The sequence below is a fragment of the Centruroides sculpturatus genome, unplaced genomic scaffold (assembly GCF_000671375.1).
Source record: "Centruroides sculpturatus isolate CEXI.00-Female unplaced genomic scaffold, Cexi_2.0 scaffold1430, whole genome shotgun sequence".
Classification (NCBI taxonomy): Eukaryota; Metazoa; Arthropoda; class Arachnida; order Scorpiones; family Buthidae; genus Centruroides; species Centruroides sculpturatus.
In genome coordinates, this window is record NW_019385757.1 from 163,766 (window position 1) to 181,396 (window position 17,631).

At 28.2% G+C, this 17,631-nt stretch overlaps 1 protein-coding gene across 1 annotated transcript in view; it reads left to right on the forward strand.

Annotated features, from left to right (window-relative positions):
* Window positions 1-17,631, forward strand: part of LOC111641824 (E3 ubiquitin-protein ligase HUWE1-like) — a 125,004-nt gene that overhangs the window by 87,078 nt on the left and 20,295 nt on the right. The window contains exons 27-38 of the mRNA XM_023388058.1: window positions 2,807-3,007; window positions 4,681-4,950; window positions 6,598-6,761; window positions 6,848-6,970; window positions 8,935-9,008; window positions 10,544-10,701; window positions 10,772-10,894; window positions 12,349-12,519; window positions 12,587-12,740; window positions 12,818-12,981; window positions 13,060-13,230; window positions 17,402-17,497. Coding sequence (XP_023243826.1) covers window positions 2,807-3,007; window positions 4,681-4,950; window positions 6,598-6,761; window positions 6,848-6,970; window positions 8,935-9,008; window positions 10,544-10,701; window positions 10,772-10,894; window positions 12,349-12,519; window positions 12,587-12,740; window positions 12,818-12,981; window positions 13,060-13,230; window positions 17,402-17,497 — 1,869 coding nt within the window. The remainder of the gene's footprint in view (window positions 1-2,806; window positions 3,008-4,680; window positions 4,951-6,597; window positions 6,762-6,847; window positions 6,971-8,934; window positions 9,009-10,543; window positions 10,702-10,771; window positions 10,895-12,348; window positions 12,520-12,586; window positions 12,741-12,817; window positions 12,982-13,059; window positions 13,231-17,401; window positions 17,498-17,631) is intronic.

Below are 17,631 nucleotides of genomic sequence, written 5' to 3' on the forward strand. Positions count from 1 at the left end.
GTGGTGCACAAAATACCCAGGTGGCATTTAATTTTGCATCATGTGTTAGAGCACTTCAGCAGTTACTCCTCCACTGACTTCACCAATTTGACTTTTCAGTTCTTCAATGTCACAAATCTGTGTTGTGTTTACACCCTGTCTTTGACAAACCCCAAAGAAAGAAATCAATGGTGCAATGTTGGTGAATCAAGGTGGCCAAAAAATTTGGTTCCCTTGCAGCTAATTCAATATTCAGGAAATTTTTCCTGTAGGTTGTCCTGAAAAATTAAACCCCTTGTAGAGGTGCCCTTCTTGGTGGAAGTAAACATTCAGTTGTGGTATTCAATTTGTGATATGTCATGCTAGTCACTGTATGCTTGGAAAAGAAGGTTCCCTAATTTTACATCACCACCTAATTTGTCACCTACATCGTGAGGATAGCCCAAACTTTTACAGCTACAGTATCATCTGAAACAAATCAGTTGTCACTATGCTTGTGTGTTATTTTTTATTCCTTCCTGAAATGTAATCAATAATTTATAACCACTGTGTATTATCTTGAATAAATAATGCATAATTATTTATTGAAATAGTTATAAAATAATACTGAATATATAATATATTATACTAGAACTTGGTTAAGAAGTTCCTGCATTAGAAGTTTACTCATGTAAGAAGTTTAATTTTAAAAGTTTCAATCTTCTTCCCATTAGGGAGATGTAAACTTCTTTTGTATAAAATATTTGAGTAGAGTGAAATTGTTGTTTATGACTGGAAAATTGACTCACTGAATTTTTTCAATTGCTTGCTGTTGAAAATGTTACACATTTAATTGCATATGGATCAAAATAATAAATCGGGAAATACACAAAATTTTGTTATCTTGTGTGTAACTTTGGGCTACTGAGAACATGGATTTTACAAGTTTTTTTTACATAGTTATCTGCAACCAACAGCAAGTTCTGAAAAATGCAATCAGTTTGTGAGTTATACTGTAAGTTTTTAATGAATTTTATTACGATATACTGTAGCACTGTTTTTTTTTTCTGTGGGAATCAAAATGTGTTCTTATTTTACGTAACAGAACATACAAAGAAGTACCGTAGACAAATATCTAAATGAATAGATAGAGTATAAGCCTAATTCACTGTAATGTAGTGAAAAATTGTTAAATAAATTTGGAATTTTGAATGAAAAGTTATATTTTCATTTTTGCTTAAAGAAGTTGCAGACATAAGAATTTTTAAAAATTTGTCCCTTGAAAGACTTCTTAATTGAGTTCTGTATGTATTCAAAGCTAGATGAGATAAGTGATCTTGAAAGAATTTGAGGTATTTTACAAAATATGTTTTTAAATGTATGTAATTATGTTAACATCATAGTAAATTGACAAAATTGGCATTGTTCACAGGAAACGTGTTTCAAAATAAGTTTTTATTACTTCTGAACTTATCTATGAAGCAATAAAAGTTCTATAAATAATTATAAATGAAAAAAAAAAATACTGTCCATAAACTTGGTACTGAAAAAAGAAAACCTGTGAAACATGCTAATATAAAATCACTGTAATGAAAATATTATCAAAGTTTTAATAATTGAGAGGTTGCGGCCGTCATATTCAGCCCAAAACGTGAACGCCAGACCGCCGAGCACCGCCATCTGGTAATTCTGGACGGTCGATAATAGCGGTCGTTACATCTAGCATGGCGAGTAGACAATCGGCTTAAACTTCTTTATTTTTTTGTGTTTGGGGTTAAAATTATGACTATTTTATTAAAATTGATTATTTAAGTAGTTACAAATAATAATGTAAAGAAACAGACAATTTTAATCCAGAAATTATTTAATTATTCAATTTTTTAGCAAGTGATTTAGAATTTACATATATTTGCCTTCATAATAGCTTATCTTAAGGTAGGTTTGTTCTTCCATGGCATCTTCTACCATCAACAGCATAATACATTTGTAAATTTTCTAAAAATAAATTTTTCGAGCTGCCTTTGAATTTACATAAGCCACTACTTCCCTTGACAAAAGTATGAGGTAGTCCTATCATTTGATTGTATGGTAGGAGACACATGCTAATTAAAAATAATTATAAGTGTTATTAAACATTCTATAAATACTTTAAAATAGTTTAATTTGTTTATTTACCTTTGCTGGTAACCCTCAATGTTAAATGTATCCGCCATTTTTTTCAACAAATTTCCTATGAGTCAATACGTGACGTTCACTGAGTCACGTGATGTTGTGAACGTACGCCGCAACAATTTTTTCTTGGAGTTAAAACATAAACAGTGTACTTCTGCTTGCCATGTACAAGTAACGTTTGAACTTGTGCCGCAACCCCTCTATTATCTGAATAGATACTTTTTAACTTTTTTTTATAAGTATATAATTAATATTACTATATTACATTAGCCAAAAAATAAAAAATAACATTTATTTATTTATTAAATAGTATTTAATAGTAATTCCAAAACAATTAATTAATTAGTAATTTCAGTATTAAACTTTTAAGTTTAATACTGAAATTATGAAAGTTATTAAATTATCTTTAGAAATATAGTGATTATTTCTGATTCATTTAATATATATTGCCTTATATAACTTGCAATTTTGGAAGTATACATATTAGTATTTAATAACTTTTGAGTGAAATCTTAAACCTACAAATCACTGTTAAAATCAGTAGGAAATGTTATCAGAAAAATTACTTAATAAACAAATTAACATAATTAAATTTTTTCAGTTTGAATTCTTTTATATTTACTCTTTTTTATGTTTATATGTTATAATTTAAATTGATAACACATTTTTATTACAGAGTGATATTAGAACTATCTCTATTAGTCACTGGGGTTCTGAACTTGGTTTAAGTGTACTTAGAGGATTAAGTAGATTGTACACATCTCTAGTCTGGGAAAGCACTGTACTTTTAGCATTATGCAGTGAAAACACTTTACCTGCTGGTTGTCAGTTTGGCCGTCATCAGTTAGAGAGTCTTTTACCAAAGGATCCTTTAAAGGTTAGTTCGTTCAATATTTTGTTATGCAATTGTTTAAAATAACAGTTTAAGAAATTGAGTTCAGTTTTGTAATTGATTAATAGTACATGAGTTTTATACATATTAATTTATTAATAGTACATACAGTGGTACCTCAGGTTACGAACGCCCCAGCATACGAAATTTTCAGGATACGACATGAAATTCGAACATATTTTTGCTCCACGATACGAACAAAAACTCGCCATATGACATTACATTAGTTCACATTTTTCATTTGTTTTTCTTACTACAGTTATTTTTTTTAATGTATTACTTGGCTTTAATTTGAGTATGTTTTTCGCGTTGGAACGAATTATTTGGTTTTACATGTAATCGTATGGGAAAAGATGATCCACCTTACGACATTTTCATGATACGATCTCAGTTTCGGAACGGATTAATTTCGTATCCTGAGGTACCACTGTAGTCTTGAAATAATAGAATATATATAAATAATAGAATATTGGAAATAACATAAAATTTTAAAAAGTATCTTAATTTCTGCAGGATGGAAAGAATTAGAGTACATTTCTGAATAAATTGTTCTGTAGTCTGAAAAATATTTTTGTAAAATTTGCAAAAATTGTTCTCCTTACTTTTGGAATCATTCAATTATCATATTTTTGAAAAATCACAGTTGCAATTAAAATAGCTAATTATATAGTCACAGTATTACAATTTCAGTTAATTCAAATTCATTAAATTTGAATTATTTAGACATTTTTCATTAATGGAAATTCATTATTTTTGAATTAATGCATACTTTAGAAAAATTATGGATAATTATATATTCATTAATTAAAACTAACATTAGTTGTCATTCCCTAATAAATTATAAAAATCTGAAACAAAAAATAATTACTTGTTCAGTTTTCATAAAATACATAATCTGATTTTAAAAATTTAATTTTATTAAGTTCAGCAGTGAGTATAAAATTAATATTGAAAAATGTTATCCTTGAAATTTCTTAAAATTGATACTTTGAAAAGATATGTTAAAATCTAATAATTGAAGCTTAAGTATCAATTTTTATCTCAATACAATTTAACAGATTCTTTACAAAAGATTATAATTGACTGTGATAAAAGTTAAATCTATCTAGATTCTTTACAGAAATAGTAAATTAGTATCATTTTAACTTTATGGAAAGTACTTTAAATGTAACAATTTTTTACAGTCACTTTTTAATGTATCATATTTAAAGTATTTTTTAAATTATTTTGAATTGAAAATAACAATGACACACACATGTTATATGTTCTTGAAATATTTTTTGTTCATTTCTATCATAGCTGTAAAAATGATTTAATTCTCCCTAGTTTAAATAGCAAAGTCAGTTTAATGATTAGTAATGATTTATCACTCATTTTTGGAGTGATTAATTTACTATAATTCTGAATGTTTTAAGTAGTTGAAAATATTTTAAATAAAAATTTTTTGGTTACTTGTACATTGATAACTGATAAGGTTTGTCAGATGTCACTTATATAATGTAAATGTAAATTTGATTCACAAATGTAAAGTAAATAAATTTATTTGAAACAAATGTAACATTTCATAGTAGAATTTCTCTGGACTCTTGATGTTTTGCATTTCTTCTAATTGCTAAATAAATTATGTTTAGTTCTAACTTTTACTGTTTCTATTTAAGAATGAAAAACAAGAAAGTGAAATGAATGGAACTACCTCTACAAGTGATATTGGTTCAATTGAAGTCACATCTGCAATGGAAGCATTAAGTACTAATGGTAGTACATCAGTAATGGAAATAGATGATACAGAGAGTAATTCTAGCGCAGCTGAGAAGCCTAAAGGGAAATCATCTCAATTACAAGCACAAATTAAACAAATAAAGCCTCTCTTGTCTGGTGCTTCAAGATTAGGGCGTGCTCTTGCGGAGTTATTTGGTCTTCTTGTAAAGGTTAGTAGTAATTTTAAAATGTTAACAATTTTTACATAGTAAAATATACTTAATTTGCATTCATGTATAAAAGATTTTTATAGAAATAAAGTAATTCATTCTCGTCGTTTGTATATTTCGGTTGTTAATTAAATCAGTTACTACCAATTTATCTTAATAATCTTAAATTTCTTCTAAGCAGTGATAGTTGGCTTCAAAGAATTAAATGTTTTAATAATTTACATCTCATTACTTTGACTGTTATTACTTACTTTCATAATTTTATTATTATTCTGAATTATTTTATAATTCATTTTTCATGAATTAAAATTAGTAAATAAATTCAAATAGTTTGATCTTTCAAATTACTAAATTAGTTGTTAAACCTTTTATGAAAAATGATTTTAATAGCTATGAATACAAAATACAAATTTTTCGATTTCTATGATTGGCTCATTGGCCAAGTAGTTAAGATGGCAGCCTACTTTTCTGGGTGTCCTGAGATTGAATCCAGACAGGTAAAACACCCAGGAATTTTTTGGAGTATTTATCACTATTTGGCCACTCCATTGTAAATCTGGCTGAACCCATAATGGTCTTGCTAAAAAGACCCTTTTTAGGCTCACAGGGCAGAATGAATTTTAAAAAATAAAGATTCATATGATACATATATATATTGAGAAGTTAGAGGATTGGTGGATACTGGTTTAAACCCCCTTTGGATCGGCGATGGTCTGGTGAAGACTGCTCACTTTGTCACTGGATGGTTGATCCATGTGACAGAGGGGTGATATGTCTGTTGATAGTGTTGGCGCCTAATAAGTCCACACGAGAGCAGGTTAAACAACAAAAATAACAATTAATAAACTAATTTGAAGCATACATGATTAAAGACAGCTATATGCAACATAACATTTGATGCTAGGTTCATGGACTAAAATAAAACCTTATATCTATGTCCTTACAGGCTATGTCCTTATTACAAACATTCTAACATAATACCTCTGAAAGAGAGTGAGGATGTCTTCTACATCCGTTGAGGTGTATTTGTTGGTGATCTTTTATGGATCCAGGAACATGACAAACCAGCCTTGTTTTTGGCTCCATAAAGCTATGGCCTTCCTGGTATGTCTGCCCCGAGGCTTGAGTTTGAGCCCTTTTTATCCTCCATTGAGTATGGGAGAAAAGTCAGGTGACTTCGAATTAATGTGGTCTAAGTTTGAGTCATGTCCTGGTTTGGCAGATACAAGCTGTTAAGAACTGGACGATTCGGCCGCATTATTGATACTTACTAATCTTATCTTATAATTTCATCTGTTTTGACAGTTTCCTGTCATTAATAATTAGATGTTTGGATTTATTCCCAGAAAAAGTCAATACATAGTAAAGATTGTTGATTTGTGATGAAATTTGATCCTCTGTTTATCTCTCAGATCTGCATATGACTGAAATATGAGTGGGGTGGGAAAAACTGGGGGTTTTCCACTTTCTCAATTAATTGCATATTAATTTTAATTAACTTTTGGACTCTCACATAAATCATATGAATCTTATATGAATAAATATAAATATATATATATGAAGACTTAAAATGTTTCAAAAATAATTTGCTTTAATAAAATTTTAAGTGTCATAATTTTTAAGTTTTAAATTATTTAAATGTTTTAGTTGTGTGTTGGATCTCCAGTACGCCAACGACGAGGACAACAAATTTCTCCATCGCCAACAGTCCCAAGTCCTGCAGCTCGTGAAGTAGCATCTGCTCTCACTAGTTTATTAGCATCGGGTCTTTCGTGGGAACCTCCTGCAACTTCACCTTTACCAAAATTTAGGTTAGTGTTTGCAATTGCATAAGACGTTAGTTTTTTTTTTGCTAATGAAAAATAAACTTTTATGGTTTAATAATTTATTTTTGTAGATTGACTTTTTATATATGTTCAGTTGGATTTACTTCTCCAATGTTGTTTGATGAGAGAAAATTTCCTTATCATTTGATGCTGCAGAAATTTGTTTCTAGTGGTGGGCAAAATGCATTTTTTGAGTATGTATGCTTTTGTTTTTATTTAACACAGTGTAATTAAAGAACTTAAAATCTTGTCACTAACTTTAAATTTAAAATTTCTGTTATTTTTGAATTTACAATTTTAAATAGTCTATTCAATATGAATGTACTCAGACTGAAATAAAATTCTTAATTCAATAAGACTTCCTCACCCAGCAGATTTTTTTTGTTATTTGTAATGGCAAATTCTTTTTTAAAACAATTTGTGTAAAATGTTTACTTGGATGACATTTTTTCTACAACTTTGTGTTAATTGCATCATCATCAATACAAGTGAACATTACAAAATAGATTTTGAGACTGGAAACTTTTTATTAGGATGATAAATTTAATTCTAAAGAAAAAAATGTGTGAAATTTTTTAAAGAAACATGATTTATTTTTTTTACAAACTATAAAAATTAATTTAATAAATACAATAAAAGAGTAAAAATATGAATAGTATGAAACTTTAAAAAAATATAGTTGAAATTTACAAAATTTTAATAAGTTTGGTGTAGAATGTAAATTATAGTTATGAATAAGCTGATGTATTGGATGTAATAGTAAAATTATTTTACTGAGTGATTCAGTAATCTTTGACATTTTTGCCTAGCTTATTTAAAATAATACATATTTTTGAAGTCATTGCAAAAGGAATTGTTTATTGAATGAATTGTAGAGCAGTTATGAGCAATCTGTGGCACATAATGTCCTAACATGAAGCCCCTGGTTTCATCATCGATTTTATTTTTGTTTTTGCCCAGTGCTATTAGGCAACCCTAATTAAGCTGATATTTGAACATTTGAACTAAATTAGCATAAGATAAGAATAAACTATATATTACTAGTTTGCATATGATTAGCATATATTGTTTTAGTATTTAGTATACGGCAATTAACAGAGTATCTTAGTGTTCAGCATGCTTAAAGCCTGCATCTTTACAAGAAAAAAATGTTTGCAGCTCGTTTTAAGCCTACAAAATTCACTTACGATGTGCGATCAGAAAAGTTTGCTCATCACTGTTCTAGAGGATGTGATATTTTGGGTATGTTCATAAAATCGAACAAGTTAAACGCATTAGTAACGAATTGTTCGAAAAGTAATACAGTAGAGCGTCGTTTATCCGAATCAATTGGGGACTGGGGTGGTTCGGATAACTTATTTTTTGGATAACGAATTGTGTATGAAAAAATTTATTAATTTATCCCATGTTGAAATTTCTCTCCATTGCGTGTCGCTTCGCGTTGAATTTTCGTCAATGTTAAGCCTAACAAAGACTATTGTATCATTAAAAATTATTTTTTTATTTTGTACAAACAAAATAAATTTATTGAAAAATATAAAAATAACAAAAATTATACTTCAGAAGTTAATTTAGTATCAAAAATGTAAAATATTTGAGTAGCCCGAGAAATAGCTGAAGATTGCAGCGCCACAGCACTAGCGAAAATTTAAATTTGCCGACTGGAATGCTTTCAGATAACGGATGTTTCGGATAACCAGCTTTTGGATAAACGACGCTGTACTGTAGTCTCACTCAGTGCACATGCTCTGTGGTGATGACGTTTCAAACGAAACTCTAACAAAGTTCATGAAGGAAAGAGTTAGTTAACTTCATTAAGAAAATGGTGCCCGATGATATAGATGTTTCTAAATCTACTCGAATGTTTAAACTGTGAATTAAAAGGTGAAATGATAGAAATAACTGTCCACCCGTAGCAATCTAAGAAAAATGTTTCAGATAAGGCTGCACTAGCAACATTCATATCTTCGATTTTAGAAATAGCCATTTAGTTAGAAACAAATCAGTTGAAAAGTCTAACAAAATAAGAATAACGATGATGTCATTCTCGTTTAACTTGTTTGACTTTACAAACGTGCCCTTTATATGTAGTATTCTAATCTAACATATTTAAAAATGGTTATTTACCAGTTGTTAAAAAATTTTTTTGTCATTTCAGAACATTTCGATGGGCATTAACAGCTGGTGGAACAGTACCAATTGAACATGGTCTGGAACACCCTAATTTACCAGGTAATTATAAAGTTTTAATTTTTATATAAAATATTTTGTAAAATGAAACAATGTATTAATAATTAGATGAACTTTTCTATTTATTATAATGATATAAAATTTTATCAAAGATTTTTTGACAGTGGTGTCGTATTATTACTGTAATCATCAATAAGAAAAATGCATTTAGATTGTTTGAAAGAAATTTATATATAAATTTAGCATTCTTGAATTTAATAGTCTAATTGTAAATCTATGTAATAAATTTTTTTTCATTTGCAATGGAATAGAAATTTATAATTTGTTAAATAATTTGAACAAGTTTTCATATTGGTAGTTCCAACAAATAATAGAGGTTATTGAATAAATTTAAAATGACAAATACAAACAAGAAAGTTTGTTTACATTTTCATTAAATGAACTTTTAGTAGTTAATGTGTGTATAGGTTCATGTTATTTTAAAATGGTAAAGTATATTGAAAGAAAATTATATTAGATTACATTTGAAGAAAATATTTGTTTAATAATAATTGTATTGGTTTATGTCTGCAAAGTTTAACATTTATTTTCCAACATAGAAACAGTATTACTGTTTATAAAAAAAATTCAACACAATAATTGTAAAGGATTACAAGAATATTCATATTTCTGGGAGTTCAGAAAATGCAAACACATTTATACCTGATTGATTTTTAGGAGAGTTACATTTTAACATTTTTAATAAATAAATATATTGAATATTTAGACATTTCAAATTTAATATATACAGATAGTACTCATGTAATATAGAATTTTGGCAGTGCAGTTTTTACACCAACACAGAGTTGTGGCAAATTTCACATAGTGCACATTGTATTTCTGAACTTTTGTGTAGAAAAAAAACCTTGTTTGATTAATATTTTTTTAAAAAATGTTTATTATTTTGTGAATATGCTGTTGATTTGCTAACTGTTAAAAGAGAAGAATTTCAGCACTTTCTTCATTTTGTGATATCCTTGTGTTAGGTTTTGGGTTTTGAACTTGTGCTTGTTTCACATTTTATTTGACCCATTGAATTAAGTTGCACCAATAGGAAAGTACTTGGAAGCTTTAGAATAATTAATTTTAAAATAAAAAGACACAAGAGACTATTAAAATATTTACATATATAAATATAAGGCTAAAAAATTATCTTGTGTGAGAAAAACAAGATTTGTGTAATGTAAACTTCTTTTATTTTTATTGCCTAAACAAAAAGATAAAGCATTTATATTTTGGTGCAAGACTGTAACCTTCTGAGCTTTTTCAGTCATTCCAAATTCTTAGAACATGAGTTATTTGTGTCTGCTTTGTTTGTGTTAATAAGAATTCTTGCTGCCAAAGAGTGTATTTGGCTGGAATTACAATTATAATAGGAGTATTTTGAGTACCATAAATAATTAGCTATTTAATACTTGATTTTGTTAGCTGTTATTGATTAAGTTGAATTTATAATCCAATAATTTTTATTCATTAAATAAAAATGTGTAATATTTATTTCTAAATTTACAATAATAGTATATATTTAATTTGAATAGATGGCACAGGAGAATTTCTTGATGCTTGGTTAATGTTATTAGAAAAAATGGTCAATCCAAAAACAGTTCTTGAATCTCCTCATACATTACCAACTAAGTCTAATCAAGTTGGATTTGTAAATTTCAATCCTGTTCATTATCTAATTAGAACACATAAGGCAAGTAAATTTTAAAATTTCTATTTATAATAGTACTTAAATGTTAAAATAATTTTTATTTTTTGTTTAGTTGGCTTTTGAAGCAATAATGCATTTATGGGATAGAAAACCACTGAAAATGTATGGAGATAGGATGTCTGAATCAATGCTAGCTATTCTTTGTCATTTACTTAGAGGCGAGGCTGTAATAAAGGTAAAATTCAAATATCTGAAAATGTTGAATATTTGTTTAGCATTTACATAAGATATATTTAAGAAGTAATTTAAAATTTCTGTTGAATAATATTAATTGAATTTACTTTTAAAATAAAATATTAAATTTAATATTTACATTAAAAATAATTATGGGCTATGACAATATTTCTGATATTAGTTTTTGTAGAAAACGTCTTGTTTTCTGTTGTTTCTCAATAGGAATAGTATGAAATCTAATTTAAAATATATTGACTATTAATGATATTGATATAAATAATAATGATTTTTAAGTATTTGGATGATGAACAAAAATTTACAAAAATATATTTAGAGTGAATAAAATTACATTAGGATTTTGTTCTTTAAGGTACAAAAATGTTATTTTTCCTTCTTTTCTTTTTTATCAAATTTTATCTTGCAAGATGACATACCTCTGATTATTGTAATTGTTCTCATATCATTTAGGAAATTAAGATTGACAGAAATCAATATAAAAAAAAAATTACTACTATTAAAATTTTGATTTATCAGTGTAAATTGAATATTTATGTTTGCATAAATTTAACTAAATTTTTATATAATTTGATTATTTTAAAGTATTTACACTTCATGTAACAAGAATATTAGTTTTTTGAATGGTATTAATAGTGAACAAAGCAATTACTTTCTGAAGAGTCTTGACTCTTGCAACATAAAAACAGATACAGAAAAGATTAGGGATGGACTAAATAGGGATTTTTGGCCAAATACTGAACAATTATTTAGACATTACTGTTGTCAAATATACTTGTCTTTCTGACTACTAAATATCAACTAATTTTTTAAGCCTTAGAATAAGGCATAGGGCAGTGTCTTCTATTCAATAATAAAGATTGTGTGTTTTCATTACATAATTTTTTTTAAAAGTAAAAAAATATAATAGTTGCTATTTCAATCCATTGTTATTCAGCAGTACCACAAAATAGTGCATTTACTAATTATACAGTATGCTCAGTGAAAGCTATGTGATTATGGACAACCCAACAAAATTGCTTACTCCTTATATATACAGAAGCATTAATGTTTTTTTCATGCAATTTATTTTTGTTGAATTGTGGTTATTAATAAATATTGGCTCCAGAGCACTTATCTATATATATAAAAATGAATGTATGTCTGTCTGTGTGTCTGTCTTATGTCCTTCGTGCATTACCACACCGTTTATCCGATTGCCGTGAAACTTTGGGAAGTTGTTTAATATACTCCGGCTAAGGTTTGTGGCATAGTACGATTGCCATAAAACTTTGGAAAGTTTTTTAATACACTCCTGCGAAGGTTTTTGGCATAGTACATTTATCCTACGATAGATGGCGCGCGTTTACACGAGCNGTGGTGGATCTTTTCTCTTGCTATCCTATTGTAAGCTTGACAAACCTCATTATTTAAATTAATTTTAATCTATTATTTATGTAGATTGTCTTCGATGAATTTAAAAGAGCCGTAGGAGTTACTTTCGATCGTTTCAATCAAACATATTTTGTCAAAGCCAGGAAAGAGATAATAATATCAGCAGGTACTATAAATTCACCTCAGTTGCTAATGCTTTCGGGTATCGGACCTAAAGAAGATTTACAACGTTTACGGGTAATTACAGTACTTTAAATTAATTAACCTTTCAAATGGCATGATGAAAATTATATTATTTTGATAGATTCCAGTTATTTCAAATCTTCCAGTGGGTTTAAATCTACAAGATCATATCTTCCCATTAGGACTGGATTTCTTAATTAATAAACCGATTTCAGCGGTTCTTCAACGATTTTTCACTCCAAAGGCGCTGCTACAATATTATATTGCAGGGAGAGGTACTGTACGATAAATTCTTAAATCATATTATTTTCAAACAGTAATAATAAAACTGAAATAATCATTTTTTCAACAGGGATTTTGACACTTTCTATCGGAATAGAAGGTATAGGATTCATAAACACTAAGTACGCAAATCCAGCCGATGATTACCCTGATATTCAGTATCATTTTTTATCTGGAGGAATGGCTTCTGATGGAGGAAAACTATTTTTTCCTGCAGCAGGATTGAAAAGAGAGGTCAATAAATATTTATTCATTTAATGCATAATAAATAATACGATTTATAAAATGATAATATATAAGTTTGTTTTTCAGATATATGATTTATATTATAGTCCATTCGAATATGACGATGCATTTTCTATATTTCCTGTTTTGATTCATCCCAAAAGTCGTGGATACGTTAAATTAAGAAGTGCCAATCCTTACGAACATCCAATTATTCAACCAAATTACCTATCTCATCCCGAGGATATTTTAAGAATTGTTGATGGTAAAAACTTATAATAAATTATATATTTTATAAACTATTAAAGTAATTTTCACTACATTGAACACATCATTGATGCTAAAATATTTTTCTTAAAAAATTGAAATCTTCCTGATTTATAAATAAGCGTATTGCAATTATTTTTATTATTAATTTTATCTTATTCTGAAAATTAACCAAGCAGTACAATTAATATAAATTTTCAGTTTAGAAATTTATCCTGTATTATATAACAAAACCTCACTTATGTGCCCTTCGATGTATACAGTTTCTGGCTGTATAAGGGCGATGGTATTAAGTATCTATTGGGGAAGTGGGGCAAATAGACACGTCCTAATGTTTTCTAGATTTTTCGAAATTAAAAGTAGCAAAACTGAGTTTAGTTCAGTAAGATATCAGGGTCATATCACACCTAGAGTGGTGTAAAAATGAAATTTTATCGGTGTCGCTGTAACGGACGAAAATCTCCTCCCTATTTGAAACTGGAGAAGTTGTAGACGGAAAAGAATAGCGACTGTGTAGAAGTTGACAATCTGTCGAGAAGATAGACGAAGATAATTTGTTCTAACGAAGTATCAGTTGTTCTGGGATGTCGAGAAGAAGGGAAGAGCGAGTCGGTGTTTCTCGCTCATCAGAAAAGAGCGAAGACAAAAGACTTATAAACTCCAAAATAGAAGAAACCTTAGAGTACAAACCACGAATAGATAGTAATCACAGATTAATACTTTCATTAGCCGTAATAGTCGTCAAATTCAGTTGAAGTGTGACAGTCAGTGATAGAAACTGACGAAATGTTCAGTAATAGGTCAGGTAAGAGGTATATACAAAGAATTACAATAATTGCGTGCCTTGCAGATATGTGTATAAGCCGCATTCAAAAAAAAATACAGTAGGCCTATATGATTATGGTAACGATTTTATTTTGCTTTGTAAAATAGCATATTGAATATTTTAATATTTAATTTTTTTATCTGTTAATTTAATTCGTGAATATAAGCCTACCCCTAAAGTAAGTCCCAGTTAAACTCAGCCAGATGGTCATATTTAATACATCTATCAAAACATTTGAATATTAAAATACATTTATTTGCCATTTAATTTTTTTATCTGTTAGTATAATTCGTGAATATAAGCCTACCCCTAAAGTAAGTCCCAGTTAAACTCAGCCAGATGGTCATATTTAATACATCTATCGCAATCCACAATGGATCTATTGAATTATAAAATAATAATAATATATAATTAAATATAAATATTATTATTGACATTAATATTTCACTATAATTTATATTATGATTTACTTTAAGTATTTGCAAATACTTAACTGTAATTTAAGTTTTGGATGAGACATCCTCTGAAAATGACCTAATGCGTCTTTTGGAGCAAAAATTAATATAAGACGTGGTCTTATATTCACACAATATTGACTTAATGTTGATAAATATTAGTGATTAACGAAAATATGAACAAGCATTTTAAATTAAGTTCATGACACTGTATGATGACTAAGTCAAATACAGTAGAGCGTCAATTATCTGAAAGAATTCCAGTCACCAAATTTAAATTTTCACCAGTGCTATGGCGCTGCAATCTTTAGCTAGTCTTGGGCTACTCAAATATTTCACATTTTTGATACTAAATTAACTTCTGAAGTATAATTTTCAATGTATTTATTTTGTTTGTACAAAATAAAAAAATAATTTTTAACGATACACTCGTCTTCGTTAGGGTGCGACTATGCAGACGCGAATTTAGTAGCGAGCGAGAGGTTGCGAGCACTATAGTTCTCACAAAGGAAAACCATGCACAAGCGAGAAGTGAGAAATATCGCTAGCAAGAGTGAATTTCTGGTTCTCGCACATAGCTGACAGGTTTTGATATTTATCGCGTCTCGCCTCTTCTCGCCACATATTCTTGCTTGCTCGCATCTGCATAGTTGCACCATTAGGCTTAACATCGACGAAAATTCAACACAAAGCAACATGCAACGGAGAAAAATTCCAACATGGGATAGGTTAATATATTTTTTCGTACATAATCGGTTATCCGAAATATCAATTTTCCGAACAACCCCAGTCCCCAATTGATTTGGATAATCAACGCTCTACTGTATAAAGAACAGTTTTTCCCATCAGTTTATTTCTTTTGAAACTGGTTACTAAATACAGTGTGTAAAACTTTTAAATGGATGTTAAAGCTTCATTTGTTGTTACGAGGCAAGAAAAAAAGAACTTCAAAACTGTGTCAAAAGTTTCAATAGAAAATTTTATTTCTATGTTACAGTAGAGCATTGATTATCCAAAACAATTCAGGACTGGGGTTGTTTGGATAACTGATTTTTTGGATAACTGATCATTTACAAAAAAATATATTAAACACAAAACTGTACTGTATATAATTTGTATCGCACGTCTTACAAATACATACCTTACATAATTAATATGTTAAACTAGGCCTACAGTTCAGTTTGGCAGAGAGGGAAAGAGTGCTGCAATGCCACAGCCCAGGTGGAAATTTAAATTTTCCGACTGAAACACCTTAGGTTAACTGATGTTTTGATTGATTGGTATTCGGATAATCGATGCTCTACTGTATTAAAATGTTTCTTTTGAGAGTGATGATTTAAAAATTAAAATAATATGATTATAACTACAGTATATGGCTTCACTAAAAATTTATTATGATCACATACCATATTCTGTTGCTATTATAAAAAAAGCTTATTATATTTTAATTATACTGAATTTACATTTATTTCATATATTTTTCTAAATGATCAACAGGCTTCAAATTGTTTTTTTTTTTTCAGTCCAGATTTAAAACATCTTTAGACTCAACAACTTGAGCTATAAAGTAAATTATACTTGCCAGTAAAATAGCTGAACTTTAAATGTTTTCCTGAAACTGTTTTATTAACAGAAATAGTTAAGAATTGAAATATCACAAGAATAATATTTTATAATTACAGTCCATTTCAAAAATATAAACACACCCAACTTTTTTCAATAACAAAAACATTAACAATAGTAATGTAAACAATATACTAATATAATAAATACAATTTTATCACCAATTATGTACAGGGTTCCTAGGCATCTGGAAAGTCAGAGATTTTCATTAGTGTTTGAAAATAGTCATGGAAAGTCAGGAAATTTGTCTCCTTGGTTACCTTGTTGATTTTTGTGCTGTCAGTATGCAAGGCAGCAAACAGTAATACAACCTATGAAAAGGAGTGCAGAATAATTTCAGGATTCAAAATTTCTCCCAAGTGTGTACAAAATTTTCCCAAAAATTTATAAATACAAACAAATGATAAAATTTAAGTTAAATTGTATTTGTTATTTTTTATTTTGCATAACAAAACATTTTTTGATTTTTTTCCCCCTGTTTATTAATATTTTATAAAGTTCAGGAAATCTTAAGGGATAAATTTAATAAATATATACTTTCATACATGGATTATACAGGATTTGTTAATGAACAATAAATAAATAAATGATTTTTTTTCTTCTTTTCAAAGCCATGTAGATTTATGGTTATGGATTAATAACAGAGTAAACTACTTTAATTTAATAAAACATTTTATTTTTAGTTTTAATAATTTGGCAATTATAAAAAAGTTGGAGAAGAATAGCATATGTGCATAGTAAGTCAAATGCTGTTTTATTTTGTCATGTGCCATACTGTAAGGGATATGAGGGTTAAGGAATTTGTACGGAGTTGGTCAGAGAAAGTCATGGAATTTAAAATCCTGAGAAGGAACCCTGTATGTAAAAATATAACATTTTTTTTGTAAATTTTTAAAAAAGAGCATAATAAATTTCAGTAGTTATAAAATTATTTTTTTCAATATCTTAAAAGATGATATTTGACACACTCAAATCAAATAAGAAAAACAAAACACAAAAAGCACTTAGAAGAAAATAATTGAATTTTATATTTTAGTCAGAATTTTTATCATCATTTTAGTAGAACAGAGATAATGTAATTATTTGATATTTCTCTGCATAGGTAAAAATGCATATGGGGATTATTATACAAAAGAAAGTTTTAGCTATCTGTTATTTATAAATGTATAATTAAAATGATGTGAACACATCAAATTTATAAAACTGATAATGAATCTTGTGCAAAAATGATGTAATAGAAAAATCTGTTATTTGCTAGGGTCTGAATGTGGATTGGGATATGTCAGAAGAGGATCAGATGTTAAGGGCAATTGCTATGTCTTTGGGAGAAAATGTTCTTGTTTCTACAAGTCAGGTAATATTTTATTAATACTTTTATCTATATGTTAAGATTGATATGTTTCAAGTTTTCTAAAAAAGTTCATGTGCAAAAAATGTATGAACTTGAAGTACGTGTAAGAAAAATTTCAGCAAATATTTGCTTAACTT